Raw genomic sequence first — 20257 nt, 5'->3', positions numbered from 1 at the left:
CACCGGCATCACAGGCGGGAAAAGATTTTTTTTTTTTTTTTTTTTTTTTCCAGCTGCTGCATCGAAATATTTCTACCGAAAGACAAACATAAAGCTCAAAGCTCCGACCTCCGAACACAGAATGGTGTGATTTCAAATAAGAATCGAACAAGGTGCCGCCCGCACACCTGAGCGCGCAGGGGAATGAAAACAGGCACAAGAAATAATATTCCCGCACGCTGTCAGCAATGCGGATTTTCAAAATAAAATATCCGAACATTTATCAAGCGCGCAATTATTGGACCCAGGCGGCAGAAGAGGAAGTCTGCAACATTTAAACTTCAACAAGTTCTCATGATCAGCTCGTTGTTATCCAGAAGGTGACGCTCCTGTGCAGCTCCTGATCGCACACAGAGACCGCAGGGCATGGATCAATCACTTGTTAGTTAAATTAAAATAAATAAATATACATATATATTTAGGAAAATTATCAGGAAATTCATATATTTTAATGTTAATATTTGTTTCCATGTTCTTTATCAGAAACAAACTGAAGCATTTGTCAGCACGTTTACAGGTGTGTGTGTGTGTGTGTGCTAAGTTATTCTAAATTCTCAATCACACTACAACCATATAGTCAATTGTTATATTCAGAAAGTGAGCATAAATAAAGTAGGCTATTATTGTTTGGCACAATGCAGCATGTTATCACATCATTTTTAAGTCATGAGTGTGTGGACAGATTCACTGAAGCTGAATATGCTAAAGGGCTGAAGTGTGGCATACTTACCTCACAGACATTCAAAGAGGGATAATGGGTGAGAAGGGAAGAGAGGATGGAGTGGCGGCCCAGGCAGTCTCCCCTACCAGGGCTTTGACCCTGCTGCCCAGCTGCAGTATAACTACGCGCCACCACGGGGTGACTTTGACAGACAGGACAGAAATCCGGGATGCCTGCACAGAGCTTTCACTGAAGGTGAGACAATGGTATAAAACCCTCTTCCAAATGCTTAAAAAATGGGAATAGGCCCATCCCATGACATGTGCACTGTGTGTTACTGTTGAAAGGACCATGTAAATATGTTTGCAAGTTTCAGCCTCTTAACCAAAAATCGAGTAAAGGACTTAACCTATGATTTTTGTTGAGTGTATGCTATACAGTTTCAGATTGTGGATGGATTTTTCTACCATTCCAGACAACCATTGTTTTTCATTCATTTGAAATATGAAACGTGCAGTGTAAAAAAAAAATTAGCAGACTCATGAAACTTGCTTGAGTTGTGTAATCCATCAAAGTGGAGATTCAAGTCTGCTTCATGTTTTTCAGGGTTATATCGCTGAGTAATTACACAGTTTATGCAGAGATTAATCTGCACCACATTATGTAAAGTGGGCTTATATGTTATGAAATGGGTTAAAACATGCAAAACCAGTGGTCTGGTCCTTTAAAGCATTCCTGTTGTAACAGAGGGGTTGGTTGTCCAGTCAACCCAATCTTCAGACCTCCCTCTTAAAGAATCTCTAGGGTTTACAGTTATTAGCCAAAAAAATATGCACTACACAATTACCATGGAAAAATTTCCACCATTTTAGACATGGTTTTGTCCAAACTGAAAACTATCAAAAGGATCACAGCAACAGATATATTACACTGAAAAGAGCAATGTGCAGCAAATAAAGGGCTTGTTCAGCCTTGATGGCAAAAATAATGTAGCGAAGCCACTTTAACTGCAAATCTTTTCAATACATAAATCAGTTACTCAAACAATGTAAATAGGGTAATATAACTCAAACAAATAGCATTTTAATCAATAAAAATAAATATCACAAAGGGCCACGGAACAAAATTCGGTTGTGGGCTCCTGTTGATCTCCGCCAAGGCAGGAGTACTTTCCAGACAATTGAATATGCATACACATGGCGGCCTCAGGTGCCCTAAAGTGTGTACGGTAAACCAAGTGTATGGTGTAAGGGTATGCCTCATCACCCACTTGCCAACAGTATGCACAGAGGAGAAAAGCTCACAAAACTTTTTTCATGGCTTTAAGCCAAAGTCATTTTATAAAATAAAGGTTGTGTCTTAGGCTACATATTGACACAGGAAAACGCAAATATTTGAAGGCAGAACAATAGTTTATAGTCCTCAGGCAGAGTTTGTTTGAAACTAGATCAATGGCATTCAATGTAGGGAACACCTACAGAAGGGTTCTTAGATCAGAAAGGAAAATGACTGAATATCATAATCAGTTCTTTGTGATTAAAGAATTGGGTTGAAACATTATTTCTATTACATTTGCAGTACAGCATATTTGTGAAATATACATAATTCACATAATTTACATCCCTGTTTGCTAGCACATTTCTAAGTTTATTGCCACATCACTGCCACTAACTGTCACCTAGTGAAATAACTCAAAACCATTGGTGGATCGCTTCATGCATTCGCTACTAAAGTATTAGATACAAACCGAACAGGGACCTTCCCATCAAAATATTGCTCTATACCACCTGTAGTGGTCAAAAACTCCAAAGGATACCTTTATGATATACAGCTCTGGAAAAAATTAAGAGACCACTGCGAACTTTTCTGAAATCAGCATCTCTACATGTATGACAGCCATTCCATTCCAGTGTCTGTTGAATTCCAACACAAGCACACCTCATTCCACTTAATGAGGTACTGGTTAGGTGGTTACCTGAACCAAATCTTATTTAATAAGGAAAAGTATAGAAACCACTGCTGTGGTCATCACTATCCTCTTGCAATAGGACCAGCTGAATGGCAAAAACAGTGCTAGTAGTACCTCAAAAGTAATTGGAATCAAAAAATAACTATTGACCATGCCAAAAGAAAAGTCTTGAAGGTCAGGTTGCTTCCATCCTTAAAATTTCTAAGACGGCGGTTTATAAGAACAAGGTCAAGCAGCAGACATTGGGTACAACAAAGCTACAGACCGGCAGAGGGCGAAAACAACTCTCCACTGACCGGGATGACCGTCAACTCATTCAAATGTCACTGAGAAACTGTAGGATGTAATGAAGTGACCTACAAAAAGAATGGCAAATGGCAGCTGGGGTGAAGTGCACGGCAAGAATGGTTCAAAACAGGCTCCTAGGGGGAGGGCTCCAGGCGTGTAAAGCTAGAAAAAAGCCCTTCATTGATGAGAAGCAAAGAAGAGCCAGGCTGAGGTTTGCAAAGGACCATAAGGATTGGACCATAGAGGACTGGAGTAAGGTCATCTTCTCTGATGAGTCCAATTTTCAGCTTTGCCCAACACCTGGTCATCTAATGGTTAGACAGAGACCTGGAGAGGCCTACAAGCCAGTGTCTCGCACCCACTGTGAAATTTGGTGGAGGATCGGTGATGATCTAGGGGTGATTCAGCAAGGCTGGAATCGGGCAGATGCGTCCTTGTGAAGGACGCATGAATCAAGCCACGTACAAGGTTATCCTGGAAGAAAACTTGCTTCCTTCTGCTCTGACACTGTTCCCCAACTCTGAGGACTGGTTTGTCCAGCAGGACAATGCTCCATGCCACACAGCTAGGTCAATCAAGGTGTGGATGAAGGACCACCAGATCAAGACGGTGTCATGGCTAGCCCAATCTCCAGACCTGAACCCCAGACCTGATTAAGATGGATGGTCACAAGACATCAAACAAAGCTGAGCTGCTTGAATATTTGCGCCAGGAGTGGCATAAAGTCACACAATAGCAATGTGAAAGACTGGTGGAGAGCATGCTGAGACACATGAAGGCTGTGATTGAAAATCAGGGTTATTCCACCAAATATTGATTTCTGAACTTTTCCTTAGTTAAAACATTAGTATTGTGTTTAAAAAATTAATATGAACTTGTTTCTTTGCATTGTTTGAGGTCAGAAAACATTCCGTTTTTTTGTTATTTTGACCATTTGTCATTTTCTGCAAATAAATGCTCTAAAGGACAATATTTTTATTCGGCATTTGGGAGAAATGTTGTCAGTAGTTTATAGAATAAAACAAATGCCCATTTTACTCAAACACCTACCTATAAATAGTAAAAGTAGAGAAACTGATAATTTTGCAGTGGTCTCTTAATTTTTTTCGGAGCTGTATTATTGGAAACTGTAATTGTATAAAGGCATCCACTAGTTTTTCAGAGTCTCACCTCACCTCTTCTCTTTACCATCTCTCCCAGGTGAGGTGGTCGGCAGACATTGGTTAAGGTCTCACCCTGTACCAGGTGCTCAGCAGCTGTGAGGTTTTCAACAGGCGGATCTTCACCGACCCCCTGGAGGTCAACAGGAGCTGCAGCGCTGGCTACAGGGTGAGAGAGACTGCAGCATGGACTGGACACCATACCTCCAGCATGTCTGTAAGCTGGAGAGACGAGGGTATGAACAGATTGATCAGAAGTACTGTAGCTTATGTTTAAACAGTTGCAATCTATGATGAGAGATTCATTCAGATAATTTAGCCGTCAGACAGTGTCACCATCAGGAGGTGATTAGCAGTTTTAATGATTTTTCTTTACCTGTGAAATGTTGAGTGATGTCACATAGATTGAAAGGATTTTAAACATCTCTCCATTAGTCCGTCCCCTTTTCACTTCTCTCCAAAACAAGATTTTACAGGAGGTTTTGCAGAGTCAGAGGAAGGCTTAAATGGTTTCATCCTTATTTTTCTTAAATCACATCAACAGCTCTCATTTTTCACTCACGTAGACGGTCACTGCAGTGACATATTCAGAGACCGTGATGCACTAAAATGAAAGATACTGCAGATTTTATGCTTTTACACTTTTGATTTCCACATATGTGTTTAATTTGGTGGTTTTGTTTCAGTTAGGCCCTCAGCGTGTACAGAGAAGGATGCAGAGCTCCATCAGGTTTTCCCCAACATTTTTGCTCCCTTTCTAATGTGCACCGCTCTCAGCCTCTGGCCCCTGGTGCTCTTCCATCAGTGGGGGGAGACTGCCTGGTGTCCTGCTTCTGTCTGGAGAATGTCAGCCGGGGGAGCCCTGGGCCACACTCAGGGGCCCCTGCAAACCGGAGGCCACCTTCCTCTCATCTGAGCCCTGCAAGAGGGTTACTATTTCAGGGGTCTAGGCGTAAAGATCCCCGTCGTCCCGCCAGGTGTGTGCTAGTATTAAGGAGACTGGCTTCTCTATGATCAGGCTGGAGGTTTACACATTACCTCAGGATATGAGGGTTGGGGTCGATGACAAGGCTGGAGTGTTTTTTGTAAAAGCAAGATAGGAGTAAAGGGATAGAGAGAGGAAAAGAATATAATAAAGGTAACAATAGGGATTTAATTTTGAATAAATCTATGAAATCAGTCAAACTAAGTCAATTTTTTTTTTCTGGTAATGTCCTCACTCCTTGGTGGTCTATCCTGTGTACAGTCTAAAAAGTTCAAATACTTTAATGTCTTCATAATAAATGTCACCGTAAACTCTCTGGTATCCGAACACTTAGGTCATTTCTGTAACTTCCATTTGTGCCTGACATGGAAATCACAAGGATATCCTCTTCAGTTTCTCTTCTGTTCTCTCACCAACAATCTGCACTCATACAGAAAAACGCCATCATCCACAAACACAGGATCACAAAAACCTCAGCAGCCAAGACAGAATATCATTTAGATCAATTCTAATTTGAGAAAGTAGGTTCACTTTTAGAAAAATGTCCCTACTCTGAATGTGAGCAGGCATCCGAAGAGCAAACAGATGCTCTCAGTTGTCAATGTGATGCAAGGAGGAGGAGTAACCCATGTGTTTACTGGACAGACAAAAATGCAAATACAAAGATTAAAGGATAGATGGATTAGTAGAAAGACACATAGCTGCATGTGTCTGAGAGATTTTACCGTGTGTGTGTTTGTTTGGTGCTTAAATATGAGCAAATAAATAAAGAATTGATTTCCTACTCACAATGACAGCCAGGTAAAAGGCAAAAGAATAACAAATACAGATAGGAATCAATACCAGGCTGTAAAAATGGATGTGTGCTCTAATGAATGAAATAAGGAATGAGTTACGTTGAGTAATAATAAAAAAAGTTTTTTTTTCACAGCACTGGGGTAAAGCTGGATTACCAACCAATATTTCTTTGAGAATATACACCAGTAAAGCATGATATGACAGGTGCCTCAATGTGGCGTCTATTGCATATTCTTGAGACCCTGTCTTGAAGAGAAGCCATATGACAACTTTTAGTTTTAAAACCTTCATCATTTTTGTCCTTACTCGTTGCATATTTTCAAATGAAAGTGTTTAATCAATTACTACACAGCAAAGGTGGTCAGACGGTATTCCAGCACAGAAAAACTGTTCACATTGAATAAAGACTGCTTTTAGTGGAGTCAGTGGGGATTTTAGCAGCTCATTTTCCCCAGGGCCTCTGTAGCTGCTTAACCCAGCTATGCATTTATAGCTGTAAGTATATGTTCTTATTTAATTAACTTTGTAAGATGTACTGGTCTGGTTGTGTTTTCAACTACCAGTTGACTGAGCTACAGATATACACTCCAGTCCAATAGATGGCGTTAATGCGCCAATGAGCTGCTTTGTCAAATGGCAAAGAAAAGAGGGAACGACTGTGTGGATGACATTTGTGGTACCGGGAAATAGTAGCAGAGTGACACCTCTTAGCTCGTATCTTCTCTCTGCTAAAGGGCAGCTAGTCCGCGGTCCGAAAGCCATCCACAGTGTCAGCTTTTGGTTTTATTCCCTCCGCAAGAAACCACCATGTTTGCCCTCAGACGCGCTCTCCGCCTCGGCTCCAGGTTATACATTCCCGCGGTGGCAAGGAGAGGATGCGCCGGCGCTGCCGTCCCGGTGGACGATGTGGTGAACGGACTCACCGAGGAGCAGATACAGGTTAGCCACGTCGGCTAGCTAACGAGCCACACAAAGTTCGCGTATCTACGCAGAAAAGACGCTGGAAACTAGAAACGGTCCCAGAGTATTCACATGAAACAAAGAAAAAGTACAGGACGGGTTCAGAAGTTTGACAGAAGGTTATTTAGGGACGCAGTGCTCATGAGGTGATGACATAACGTTAGCTAACAGGCGCAGATAAGCATACCTTGGTATCTGCCGACCGAGCTCAACACCTAGAAAACACATAATGTTAGACTAAATTCATTTTTGTTTGCTCTTATCTAACTACTAAAGCAAGTGGGGCTAATTCTCTTTTTCCAGGACCAGCGTGAAAAGCTTAACCAGCTTCAATTAGCACAATTACCTACAGTTACAACGGCTGGCGTTATTGGAAAGGCAGTGAGTGCTAAGAGGCCCATGTAAAGATACTTTACAATCAAGGTTTATTCTTTTAAAACGACAAGGTGACAGGGGTAGGTGAGATTTGGGCACCAAGTTCAGGAGACAGGAGACTGGACACTGGCTGGGAGGAGGGCAGGGGGTGGGGCTCGTATAAAGGATTTGATTGGGTGAAAGTGGCTGTCCTCCAACCCTGGTCATTTATGAAGCTGATCATACCTGTAATGTCAGTTAAAAGACTTCTGTATGACTGTCAAATACCTTAGCTCATCCCCCTGTTACTCAAACAGCACACTTGTTTCCGTTTGCTCATAGATATATAGCCAACCACTGTCTCAGTCTGCCTTGCAGTCAGATGGAAGAGGAAAATGGGAACTAAAGCCAGTGTCTATTATTTTGTTAGCGCTTTTAATAGAGTAATGACATATAAGAATTAATTGATTTAAAGTCTGTTGTTGTGTCTTATGCACAGCTCAGACAGACGGTTCGCAAATTCTTTGCAGAAAAGCTTGCACCTTATGCTGACGAGATCGACAAGAGGAATGAATTTCCAGGAATGCGGGTGAGTTGAAACGCTCCATTGTAAGTGTACCTGTAGTCCCCTGATTGGATGGGAGGGGAAGGGAGTTGTGTATTATATCCACAGTTAAATTTACCGTGAAACATGGAGCAGGATTTCTGTATTGGTAACTTTTGTATTGTCTCTCCTCCAGAATTTTTGGCAAGAGATGGGGGAGATGGGGCTCCTTGGGATCACTGCTCCGGGTATGATAACTAAAGGAAACACTGTCATTCGACAGTGTATGTAGAAGTAGTTGAATTGCAGTTGCGCACAGGTAACGCGTAAATTAGCAAAACAATTTTGTTATGAGTTAATGATCCAGTAAGAAGATTGTTCATGTTTATTTTTGAATCAAAGCATGGACCGAAGTCTGCTGTCTTTTTTTGGTAGGTGTTTTACAGTTAATTTACTCTGTACATCTCTTTCAGTGGAATATGGGGGCACAGGATTGGGCTACCTAGATCATGTCCTTGTGATGGAGGAAATGTCACGAGTGTCAGCAGCCATTGCTCTCAGTTACGGCGCCCACTCTAACCTTTGTGTCAACCAGATGGTACGCCATGCAAACGAGAAGCAGAAGGAGAAGTACATGCCAAAGGTCAGAACCAAAACAGGCCATACTGTTGCAAAAAAAAAAAGCCTAAAATGAAAAAAAGAAAGTTGATTTAATCCTTCATTCTGGGTCTTTCCTGTTCTCAGCTAATGACAGGAGAGCATGTCGGAGCTCTGGCCATGAGTGAGCCCAATGCTGGCTCAGATGTCGTATCCATGAAACTCAGAGCCAAGAAGAAAGGTAGGACACCAAAAACTGTGAATCACTCCAATGCATTAGTGCTACATGCCAAGGTTATTACACATTGTGCTTAAAAGTACGAAAGTACTGTACATGGACATATCTGTACTCATGCATGTGTGTAGGAATGTCATCCTAGAGTTTTATTAACTTATCATCAGATAGTGCTCTGGTTTCTGTGCTGCTGATTAAAATCCTCAATTTTGCATCTGACAAAAACACTGCTGCCATTTAGCCCCTTTCACACTGAATATTAAATTTGCCAAGTGACTCTGACGCAGCAGGTTTGCATGTGTGTGCTGTATGGCCAGACTGTCAGTGTGAGCAGTAGATGTATGTAAAGAGACCTCAATTGTTCTTTTTAGTCATCTCAGTAGTAAAGCTAAAAGTTAGGTTCAGTTTATAATTATTCCAATGAGGCCACAGATTGATACGTACTTAAGTTAAACTTCAACTCATGTCACATCACGTCACTGACAAGGTAGGTAGCCCAATAAGAGAACTATTTAGGCTCTGTTTGCAGTGAAACTCACATCTCCCCTTGATAAATTTTCATTACAGAGGTGGATTCAGACTTTTTTTTTTTCTTTTTTTCTTTTTTGGACCCCACATTGCTGCATAGATAAGTACCAGGTTTGGCTGATTCTAAACAGATGAGATCACCGATTTATATTTCCTCCAGAAAATCAGACTCGGTGATTCCCACGCACTGCTGTGCTCAGTGGAGAAAGAGTGGGCTGGGCGTGAGCCAAAAACCAGCAAAGGACAAAAGTGGCATGAAGCACCTCAGTGGCCCAAAGCCAATGTAAACAATGAATGCAAATATATGAATATGAATTTCAAATTACTTCGAAGCAGGAAAAGTGTGAATAAATTTAAGGCAACACGGTGTGAAGAGAGTACGCAGAGGACCAGCACTGGTAGGATATAGAAGACAAAGAAGTTGTCATTAAATATAGCCTTTTATTTTTCTCAAAGAACATCATCAAAAACAAACTTTAGAGTCCCATGTATAAGGTACACACATTCCCAGAGATGAAAATATGCTGCAGCTATTTTGTGCCTCCACAGTGAACGAGTGCATCTCATTGATGCCAGCCTGCTGACGCAGAGGAAGGTGGAAATGATTGGGACTTGGTGGCCGCACCTTACTTCATGCCTTGTAAATACTGATTTTGAAGCTATTGTTGATTGCAAGGTTAATGGTAGGCCAGTGCTGTGTGTTTTATCTTTGCTGGTTTCATCAGAGAGACTGAGGTGTTTCCAGGATGAGAGAATTTATTGTTGAGCTGTCTGCAAATGTGATGGCATAAAATTCTTTTTGAAAAGGTAATAACCAAAATCACAGGACTGTGCTCACGCCTTCTCTCTTTAAACTATGAGTAACATTTGTTAATTCGTGCTCATGCAAAATTATGGTGTAAGTGATCCAGACAAGTGCTTCTGAACTCTGCTGTTTTAACTTTCGTTTGACTTTGTTTTTGTTTGTTTTTTTTAAACAGGTGACTACTATGTTCTGAATGGCAACAAGTTCTGGATCACAAATGGGCCAGATGCCGACGTCCTTATTGTTTATGCCAAGACAGATCCTGAGGCCTATCAAAGAGGCATCACAGCCTTCATTGTTGAAAAGGTAAATCCAGTCAAATACACACGTGCTGTATTCTTCTCTGCCTCTGTATTTACTTGTCGCTCAGGGGAGGTGATGGGTTCACATGTTTTGGTGTGTTCTCAGGACCAGCGTTGAATTTAATTAAATGAAAATGATGAAAAAAATTATGGGGAAGTAACACAAGTCATAGCAATTTTAAAAAGTGTCTCTGTTTGTGCATTTATGTGTATTTTGTAGGGAATGCCGGGATTCTCTACAGCACAGAAGCTCGACAAACTGGGCATGAGAGGATCAAACACATGCGAGCTGATCTTTGAAGACTGCAAAATCCCAGGTGTGCGAGAAACTGCTTACGCTGCCATATGTTGACTTGTGTAAAGCACTAGACTGCCTAGATCAGTTTTTGTTTCATCCCGTTTCTTTGCACGTGTGTCGTGTTGCCGTTTAATTTATGTTGATCAAACTTTTGTTCCTGTTTGTTGCAGAGGAAAACATCCTTGGTCCGCTGAACAAAGGTGTTTATGTGATGATGAGTGGCTTAGATCTGGAGAGGCTGGTGCTTGCATCTGGACCTATTGGGTAAGTTCATACTAGAACACTTAAAATATGATATGTTGGGGGTAATTTCTGTGTTCTCACTCATATTAATTTAACTAGGTAATTGCTTTTTACTCTGACATTTTGATTTTGAATAATTGTACCTCATAACTCTGCCTGAGGTTTTTCTGAGGAAACCATTTGAATGTAAACTCTGTCCTGCTAGTTAAAGCTTGTGGGTTTGAGTGCAGCCAAAAAAAAAGGCAAGTGACGCACTTTGTTTTCCTATGTGTGTAGTTTATATTTACCTACATGAGCAAAGCAGTGTTTACACTTTAATGAAGCCATTATAACTGGAACTGGTTAGACATGGTTCTAAAGCGAGAAGTGAAACATTATTGCTTTGTTCTGATAGAGGCTGATGAAATAAAACGTTTCGATATCAGAATCAGTAAAGCAGTTTCGGAGACGTTCACAACAACCAACAACGAAGTTGCCAACCAAACTCACGCCTCTAGCATTAAGAAAAAGCCACCTCACACAATAAATCAAAGAACACACCATGACAGATGTCGTTCACTTTTTTGTTTTCGGCATCTTGCAATTTACATTATGAGTTGCTGTTAAATATCCTAATAAATGAGACTTGGATTTTTCAGCAGTCTTTGACATAACTATTACTTTGCAGCATCATGCAGGCAGTTCTGGACTTTGCTGTTCCCTACCTACATGTCAGAGAAGCTTTCGGACAGAAGATTGGGCACTTTCAGGTTTGACATTCAGCCTTCACTTTATACAATAAAGCGTAAAAAGTGTAAAAAGTCAAATATGTGCACATGCTTTATAATAGACAATTCTTAGGTTTTGAAGTTGGCAGCATAGAATTTAAAAGTTTAGTATAACTTCAGCGAAATTGTCCTAATGTGTCACGTTCATCTGTTCAACAGCTGATGCAAGGCAAGATGGCCGACATGTACACCAGACTGAGCTCTTGTCGGCAGTATGTGTACAATGTTGCTCGGGCTTGTGACAAAGGACACTTCAGTGCAATGGTGAGAGGATTTTGAATCACTCATCTACTCCTGCAGCACACTGTTTAGAAAAAGTTAATTTAAAATTTGCTTCAGAAGTTTTACTTCAATCAAGAAAATGTTAAAATGTATTTGGAACATACTTTATATCAGTGCATTTATGTGCTGAGCATTATTTCTTCTTTTAAAGCCTCCGTAAATGTCTTTTCTTTTCTTTTAAATATTGCGTCACCGACTTAAAGAAACAAATGTTGAAATTATCTACGTTGATCTCTGTGACTGGTTTTAAATACAGTTAATTCCAGGCCTTATATCTTGAAAGGTATTTCATAGGCTTCAAAAGTGCCCAATGGGTCATTTGGAATATTTCCTCCTATAAAATTCATTCAAAAGTTCAAAAACACAGATGATTGTAGCCTCAGATAATGATTTGTAGAATTGTGGAAAAATTTGTCATGTTACGTCTTGTCTCATGTTACGTGTCAGCTGGTGGTTATGTATGTGTTTGACTTTTCATATTGTGATCCAAATATTGTTTAATTTATTCGATCTTGCATAAAATTTCCTCAGAGTTATTGTTTTGTGGAACTCTTTGCCTAAGACATAGGTATTTTTCCCCACCACTGCACCCAGTCACTGTGTTGGTTTGTGTTGTCGTTGCAGGATTGTGCTGGAGTGATCCTGTATTGTGCTGAGAACGCTACTCAGGTTGCTTTGGATGGTATTCAGTGTTTGGGTAAGTGCCAAGAAACAGAGTGGTTCAAATGAAGGTTGTAATGAACTTATGACTGTCAGAGAAAATGGAGGCATAAATTGAGTCTGGGGTGTAATGTCTGGGTTTGGAATAAACATATCAAATGGTCAGTGTGAAAACCCTGTACTTTAATTCCATCGCCAGCAGACGAGTTTGCCTTTATGTTTTTTGTTTATTTAAGCCTAATTGTAGTGATAATGTTTGACTTATGTACATCGACTTTTTAGAAATGTTACATGCTTTTTACATGTTTTTGTAATTACCTTCATTTGCATAGTTACGAAGAATCTGCCTCTTTGTCTTCGTTATATTTCCTATTGCCATTTGCACCTCATCCCAGGTGATGACGAACTGAGTGCATATGACTTACTATTACGTTGTTTTGCCCAGTAAATACCTTTTTTAAATTTTATTGTATTCTGTAGACTGAATGTAATAATGTATACAAACAAATGAGCATGGCAATTTAATTAAGTGTGATTGATTTTGTTTCATATTTTTGCTTTTTATAATCTTGCCTGATTTGAGAAATTTTCTGAAAATTTTAAACAGATTCACATACTGCAGTTTATTACATTAATGTAGTGCAAAATCACTGATATATTTTTTTTAAGTATCAATATATATGTAGATGAATTAGGCTTATGGTAAAGTATGATTTGTTATAAAACTTCAGGGATAAAATACGCATTGTTTATCAAGCCGTGGGCACTGATGCATACCCATGCAGTATGAGTAGCAGCTGACAAGGATATCGTAGTATGTGCACTCTAAAGCAACCCGAGGGAACACTGTGTACGTCGTGCAACCAAAGCTTTTATTCATACAGACATGGCTGCGTTTTCACTGCACACTAACTTTAACCTGTGTGTCACTTGTCAACAGGTGGGAATGGCTACATCAATGACTACCCAATGGGACGATTTCTGCGTGATGCAAAGCTGTATGAAATCGGCGCAGGGACAAGTGAAATTCGCCGACTCATCATTGGACGAGCCTTCAACTCCATGTTCAAATAAGCTGAACTAAGAAACGGTGATTGCTGAGGACTGAACGAATGGCGCGCCGTGGATTAACACAGTTAATCACACCCAGGGCCTTATACTGAATGAGCTGATGCTGCTGTTGGGATCATGTGGGTTTTCAGAATCAGTGTCACCAGGTGTTTTAATTCATATACAATACGCATGAAATAACACAGAGTTGACAGTTATGTTACAAGCTGCCTTGACAACAGACAACACAAATTGAATGTTGATTTGGTGCGTGAGGTGGCCTTGATGTCATGTTAATTTTTTGTTTTCGTTTTTTATATTAGGCTCAGATTTACTTAATAACCACTGAAATGCCAATAAAACAATGACATTATAATTATTGAACCTTTCATAAATAGGCAGTATCACAGATTTTCCTGTTATGTGTTGAAATTGAATTTGTATCAGATAACATTTTTTTTTATTTTTGTATTTTATGGTTCATTCAGGCCCCTCAACTAGATGAAAACTGATTCTTGTGTAGTCTTTAACACTCCTACCAGAGCTCCAAACTTGCTGCTGCTGATAGGATTAGAGGATTGTGAATACTATATCATTTATTATGTAAGGGAAATGGTAAATAGATGCCAGGGGCTCAGGGTTGCTCCAGGACACTTTGGCAGGTCCCTGTTGCTGGGATAAAACCTGACAACACCATGTAATCCTTTCTCTGACCTCTCTGAACAGTCATCATCACTACAGTTCTTTAAAAAAAAAAAAGTCTCATGGTTGTACTGTGATCACTCACTTTAAATATGTGGAGGTTTTGTATTTGTATGTAACTCAGCTTCAAATCAAATCTTCATGAACTCCCTTTCGCGATTTCAGTGCAAACTGAAATGTTTCTGGTCATTAAGCAAGAAAAGCTGACATCTGTGAGTACTCTGCTGAATTAGCATTAGGAACCCTGTTTGTTCATTTTTGGGAGCAAACATTTTCCACTGTTGTATACTGTGTAAATCAATCCCACTGGAGAAACCCTCTGTAAGACTTGTTTGTCTTCTCCTCTCTAAAGGACTTTGATTTGAAGTATCAGTATGGAGCTGTACAGCATGAAACTGTATGACATACTGTAAATAGTAGTTTTGTTTGCAGTAAATAAAAATTAAACCTTTTTTTAATTCCGGACTGCATTTTGTGTCAGTTTTTAGGTACTTCCTAAAAGATCACAATTTATTTCCCGCATGCAGACTTCTTTTAAAGTGCTTGACTGTTTCATGATAATTTCAGAATTAAGAATTTAAGCTAAATTGAAGAGAAATAAATCTGAGTTGATTTATAATCAACCCAAAAGTAAAGGGGGAACTCCACAGATTTGATGTGCAGTGGTCGGTTTACTCAGAAATCCGAAATGTGATACCCCGATGATTCATTATGGGTTAATGATGTCATCGGGGGGGTTATCTGAACTTGGGCCTCGGGACTACAAGTTAATAGCTGCAAGCTTGCATTACAAACTGAGATGTGGGCATATAACAGGCAGGGAGTGTCTAATGAAAAGATGCTATCGGTTGAATTTTGGGAAATGTAGGGTTTAGCATTTTTGGAGTTTTCCATTTTCTTTATTCTGTTTTTGTGAGTTATGGAAGTGCAATACTAAAATACCGGACCAGCTTTTATCACTTGCTTATGCATTAGCTCCTCCATCCTGCATCAGGTACAGACTACAAGTAGTATACCTAATGGCAGCAACAAACCAAACTAAAAAACAACACTACAGCTCTTACTGTCAGTGCTTATACTAAGAACCAAATTTAACGTATCAGTGGCTGTCAAGTTTAGAAATGCTCTAAAATGAAAGAACCTCAGTGGAAATCAGCAGAGAATGCAGACCAACAAAAAAACTTGACAAAGGATACACTAGATGCCTATTTCCTCATTAAGCTCGCTACAGTAGAAGCTGAAGGCTCTCATTATTCAGCGGTTTCAATGTTTTCTGTTCCCTGCACCAATTTTATCACTTCCCGTGTTTTCTCAAAATATATTTTACTTTTAACTAAAACCGGCTCCAAACATTGCAAAAGGATAAATAGTGTGTGCAGCCATGTTAGCGTCTCTGTGAGCTACACTTAGGCACAGCAGTGCTTTGAGCTGAAATGTTAATTCTAGCATGGCAACGTGTTTACCATGTTAACTGTCTTAGTTTAGCCGGTCAGCATGCTAACATTTGCTCTTTAGCAATAATCATAAAGTGCAGCTAAGGTTGAGGGGAATGCCGTTAGGTCTGCAGGTACTTAGTCATAAACCAAAGTGTTGGACAAATTAAAATTCTGCTAGATGAAAAGTTACAGGATCGCCAAAGCTGTTGCAACTCATCCTGAGGGGATCATGTATGTCTGTGCCAAATTTCATGACGATCCAGCCAACAGCTGTCAAGACATCTAACTCAAAACCACACGTTGACCACATGGTGGCAGCTGAAGAAAAGTCTGGGATAAGCGAAGTCATTAAAAAAGACATTGTCTGTTGTGAAATGACAAATAATACAATGGAAGATGAAACTTTTTTTTCCTAAGGCACAGAGCTTCTTTGCAAAGCTTTTTTTCCCATGAAAATCCTCATTTCTGGGCTGAGCTCATTTACTCTGTGTATAAGACGAAAAAATAACACAAGTAAAAAATTATAAAAAAAATGTTTGAAAAACTTTTGAGAAGTCTTGCTGTCACCGTGAAGTATTTGGAAACATTCTTATCTCTTAAACTGTTCGTCCTTGTATGAATACTCTCCGTAATTCCTACATTTTCTCTTCTCCCTCTCACTAACCCGCTGCTGAAACCTTTCTGTCCATCACCTGTTAAGATGATGGATCTGCAGCTCGTTGCCTCCGATCCATCTACCGTCGTTTCAGCTCTGTCACGTACCGTTACTCAGGCTGATTGATGCACAAGGTGCACGAGATTGTTGGGTTGGACTTTTGATAGGGCTCTGCTGTGTGATAAAAACACTGCACTGGGCTGAAGGATTAACAGCGTTCTGAGTTAGCTGAGTTATCTCTTAACCCTTCAGTGGAGATGAAAGGGTGGCGCTTCAGATCTGGAGACGCTCATCAGCTCTCTGCAGAAAGATGTAAAAGACACCGTGTCTGCTCTCTTGACTGTAATCAGAGATGAAATATGTCCTGAAACATGGGTGCATTTATGGTTCAGATGTATCCTCTGATAAGATTTTTTTTTTTTTAAAGACAGAGAAAAACACTGTAAACAATACATATACGTGTCTATACACTCTCTGTATCCACTGAACATAGAGCTCATTGTTTCTAGGAAAGCCAGAGGGGAGACAGTGGTTCAGACAATGGCTGAACTATCCCACTGCATTTGAATAATACATGGGAGTTCTGTTTCAGGGTGGATTTTCCCTTTACAGGAAATAAGTCTGGTTTAAACATTCATATCTCTACCACACTGAGCTAAATGCTTAAGCAGACTGAATGCTAATGTTGTCATTAAGAAATTAGGTTTGATCTTTATCCCGTGAGGATATAACCCCATATGAATCCAAATTTCAGCCTTCACATTTTTTATTATAATGATACATGTATTATTATAACAGTGACATTAATGAAAGCTGAAAGAAATAACCGAGCCTTGCATCTCTAATGGGATCCGAGACACTTTCTGGAACGGGCTGCGACAGTGGCCTTTATGAACCTCCTAAACAGTCGTACTGTTCTACTGTATCTTTTTTTCCCCCCACACCTTTCAACTTTATCTCGTGGCCTTCCACAGCAGGTGGGATTTGCTGAGTCGTCATGAGGATGGCTCAGTTACTGCCAAACACTACTCCAGTTCTCATCTCCAGTGATGGCGACCGGTCTCCATGACAACTGAGCAAACTGCAAATATCTGCTGATTAAGACCATGAGATGCAGCTGAAACACGAAGTGACACAAGAAGTGACACAAGAAACCACATGCTTATGAGCTGAGCAGTTTAAGGTTTGGTCTACAAATCTGAAGTGTAAAATTCAACCTCTATGGTCTGGGTGAGGGGGGGGGTACATTTTCTAATATTCGTGTTGTGGGTAGGGGAAGGCTTAACGGCCTTTCCGTTCATTTTTATTATCTCTTTTGGACGTCGATATATTATTTTGGGGCTGTGTAACCACTTGTGCACATTTCTGTTTTCAGTTTTTATTGATAATTACTTGAACTTAAAGACCAAATTAAAGTTCGATCGATTCAATCGATATCCAAGCAAAAGAAGCAAGTTTAAAACAATTCAAACAGACTGAGTTTCCCTCTTTTTGCCTCTTCTCTTTTTTTTGACACTGACCTGAAGCGAAACGCCAGAATTATCTGTTTACACATCACAAGACCTCAGATGTTCTCAGAGACAGTCAGTCAAACTATTTCTGCCAGTCTCCTGTCCTGAACTGGTAGGTGGCCCGATGAAGGATGATAGTTTAGTGTAGAGATGATAGTGCTCCTATGGCACAGCAGTCAGTTTATACAGAAGTAATCATTTTTGTCTCTTGTAAGAACATAACTCTACAGTTAGATAATGTAAAATGCATATAATAGGTCCAAATAAACAGTACAGCATACTAATAAAGGGTTTCGTTGATCATTTATGATTGTTGGTGCCTAGTAATCAGTAATAAATGGTTATAATGCAAACTTAAACAAACCTCTGGGTTTCCAGGTTGAGTCCACATCCCAGTGAAGGAAGCTGCTGTGTAACCTCTGTCAGCGAACTGTGCTTTGACTGTGTGGCTGTATGGCTCTCTAATAAGCAGGAAGGACTCCTTCCTCTGGGGGAGAGGTGCCAACTGAGGGCCTCATTGTCAAGCGAAGGTCTTCCACTTGACAATAAGCACCGAGTCTGAAGTTAACATAAGTGAGTCACTGATAAATGTTTGTTGGATGCTATGTAACCTTCTGTCACTAATGCGGGGAGTCAAACATTCAGCAGGGGAGGGGTTCTTCCTGATTAATGACAAGCCGGCTAAAAATAAAACCAGGCTCTGACGGAGGAGACACACAAAACGCAGGGATGCATCATGGCTTCACGACTCAAAAGTTTATTTCTATTTCTGATGGCTCGTTAGCGATATTGACCGTCCATGTGTGATAATAGTACCACTTTCTAATAAGACAACAAGGGTTTTTAGGTTGAGACTAAGGACCTTAAATAAATCTTTTACTAAAATACAGATCAGTTAAAAGCCATTAATAAGAACAAAGTCTCTATGCCCTAAAAAATGTTAAAAGCAAAAAAACTCAAACAACATTAAAACCAAAAGATGATTGAGGTAAATTGTTCAACGTCTTATTTTTAAGGGCTTATTTAGATATCAAAAAAAAAAAAAAATCCATTTGACTCTGACCACTTACTTGGATCAATATACATTTATCAGCAGCTAATTTAACATTATTTAAATAAGCTTATTTAACTAGAGATTTGATGGATTACACACCTTAATTAATGACTTATTAACATGTAAAAACAGACCTGATGGCTTGTTATAAAGTGAGAAACCCTTACATGTTAATATTGGATTACCAACATTGATTACTACATTATCAGAAAACAGAAAATCCACAATCTGGCAACTCCAAAGTTGAGCTTGTTGATGGCTTATAACTGCTCTATAAAGCAATAGTAAAGATTTTTTTTTACATTTTAAAACATTTAGTTTCCATTTATAAACCCTTTTTCTAAAGGGTGTCCTATTAGAGAGTGGAACTGCGATGATTCGTGCAATTTCAAGTCTGCAGTGCCTAAGAAAGCAGGTGAGGAGAGAGTGGAGGAGAAGGGTGGAACTTGCAGTCAATTTTTTCTCTCTCTGTCTGCAGACGAAATGTTAATGTATGCAAGCATGTGTTATATCAGCACCTGTCTGAGATTAGTGTGGGTTTCAATCGTGTAATGTGTCTGTCAGATGACTGCTGATGTTGCAGTGGTCTCCATTTTCACACGCAGAGAAAAATATTGAGGATGTTCACTTAATTCGGTTTCCCCTTATGAAACGCATATGCCTGTATTTATCATTTCTGCATTATATTTTAATTTGTTTTACTGTATTTTATTTCAGCTTAGTTTAGATTAGTCAGGGAAACCGGGACAGGGGAGTGTAACAGTGCCAACCAAAATCTGATGCCCACTTTCTGCACATAGACTGCAGAACAGAACGAGCCCACCACGTCTGAAATCCCAGGTCCCCCCCGCATAAAATGGCTCTGTGGGGAAAATTAAAAGTGGCGCAATTAAATGGACGACAAAACGCCCGTGCCCCGGTACTCCAGGAGGCACCATGCGGTCACATGTCAGAGCAGGTCTCGGCCCCGGGCCAGGGGTTGACGACCAGCGGCTCGGAGCGGCAGAGCCCAGCTCTCCCCTCTCACCGCTGCCCGGGGCTAGTGCCCGCGTCGAGGGGACGGGGATCTGGAGACGTTAACTGGGTTGAAGGCCATCTGTCAGCCACAGCGGGGCTGCCGGGGACGGTGACATGTGGACGGCGCGTCCGTGGCCCTTTAAGAAACTCCATGTTTTCGCTACATGATGCGTCAACATAAAAAGCGGATGATGCTGTTATGTAAAAACACGCTGAAGTGATCCGTAGTTTGCGGGAGCTCCACTGAACGCTTGGCACGCCTCGCCTCGTCCTACAAACCAACACCGTAGTTTAACGTCTACCGAGCGGGGTTTTTTTTTTTTTTTTTTTTACGCGCAGCGCTCGGAGCGGCGCAGT

At 40.3% G+C, this 20257-nt stretch overlaps 1 protein-coding gene and 1 pseudogene across 1 annotated transcript; both read left to right on the top strand.

Annotated features, from left to right (window-relative positions):
* The first annotated feature begins 331 nt into the window (after positions 1 to 331).
* LOC120795772 lies at positions 332 to 5281 on the top strand (annotated as a pseudogene).
* Positions 5282 to 6576: 1295 nt separating this feature from the next.
* ivd (isovaleryl-CoA dehydrogenase) lies at positions 6577 to 14690 on the top strand. The gene is made up of 12 exons (XM_040137927.1): positions 6577 to 6839; positions 7714 to 7803; positions 7955 to 8006; positions 8232 to 8401; positions 8503 to 8596; positions 10099 to 10229; positions 10446 to 10542; positions 10694 to 10787; positions 11434 to 11515; positions 11693 to 11797; positions 12440 to 12512; positions 13416 to 14690. Exons 1-12 carry the CDS (start codon positions 6708 to 6710, stop codon positions 13547 to 13549), a joined length of 1254 nt encoding a protein of 417 aa, XP_039993861.1. The 5' UTR covers positions 6577 to 6707; the 3' UTR covers positions 13550 to 14690.
* Positions 14691 to 20257: the final 5567 nt, after the last annotated feature.

The sequence above is a fragment of the Xiphias gladius genome, chromosome 10, assembly GCF_016859285.1.
Source record: "Xiphias gladius isolate SHS-SW01 ecotype Sanya breed wild chromosome 10, ASM1685928v1, whole genome shotgun sequence".
NCBI lineage: Eukaryota > Metazoa > Chordata > Actinopteri > Istiophoriformes > Xiphiidae > Xiphias > Xiphias gladius.
This window is presented reverse-complemented; position numbering and strand designations above follow the sequence as displayed.

What these genes read in the sequence shown, in the direction of transcription:
- ivd (XM_040137927.1), top strand. Translation starts at nt 6,708, where the DNA reads ATGTTTGCCCTCAGACGCGCTCTCCGCCTCGGCTCCAGGTTATACATT. An exon ending in CTTGCATCTGGACCTATTGG is followed by an intron (nt 10,788 to 11,433) that starts GTAAGTTCATAC and finishes ATTACTTTGCAG; the next exon opens with CATCATGCAGGCAGTTCTGG. An exon ending in AGAAGATTGGGCACTTTCAG is followed by an intron (nt 11,516 to 11,692) that starts GTTTGACATTCA and finishes TCTGTTCAACAG; the next exon opens with CTGATGCAAGGCAAGATGGC.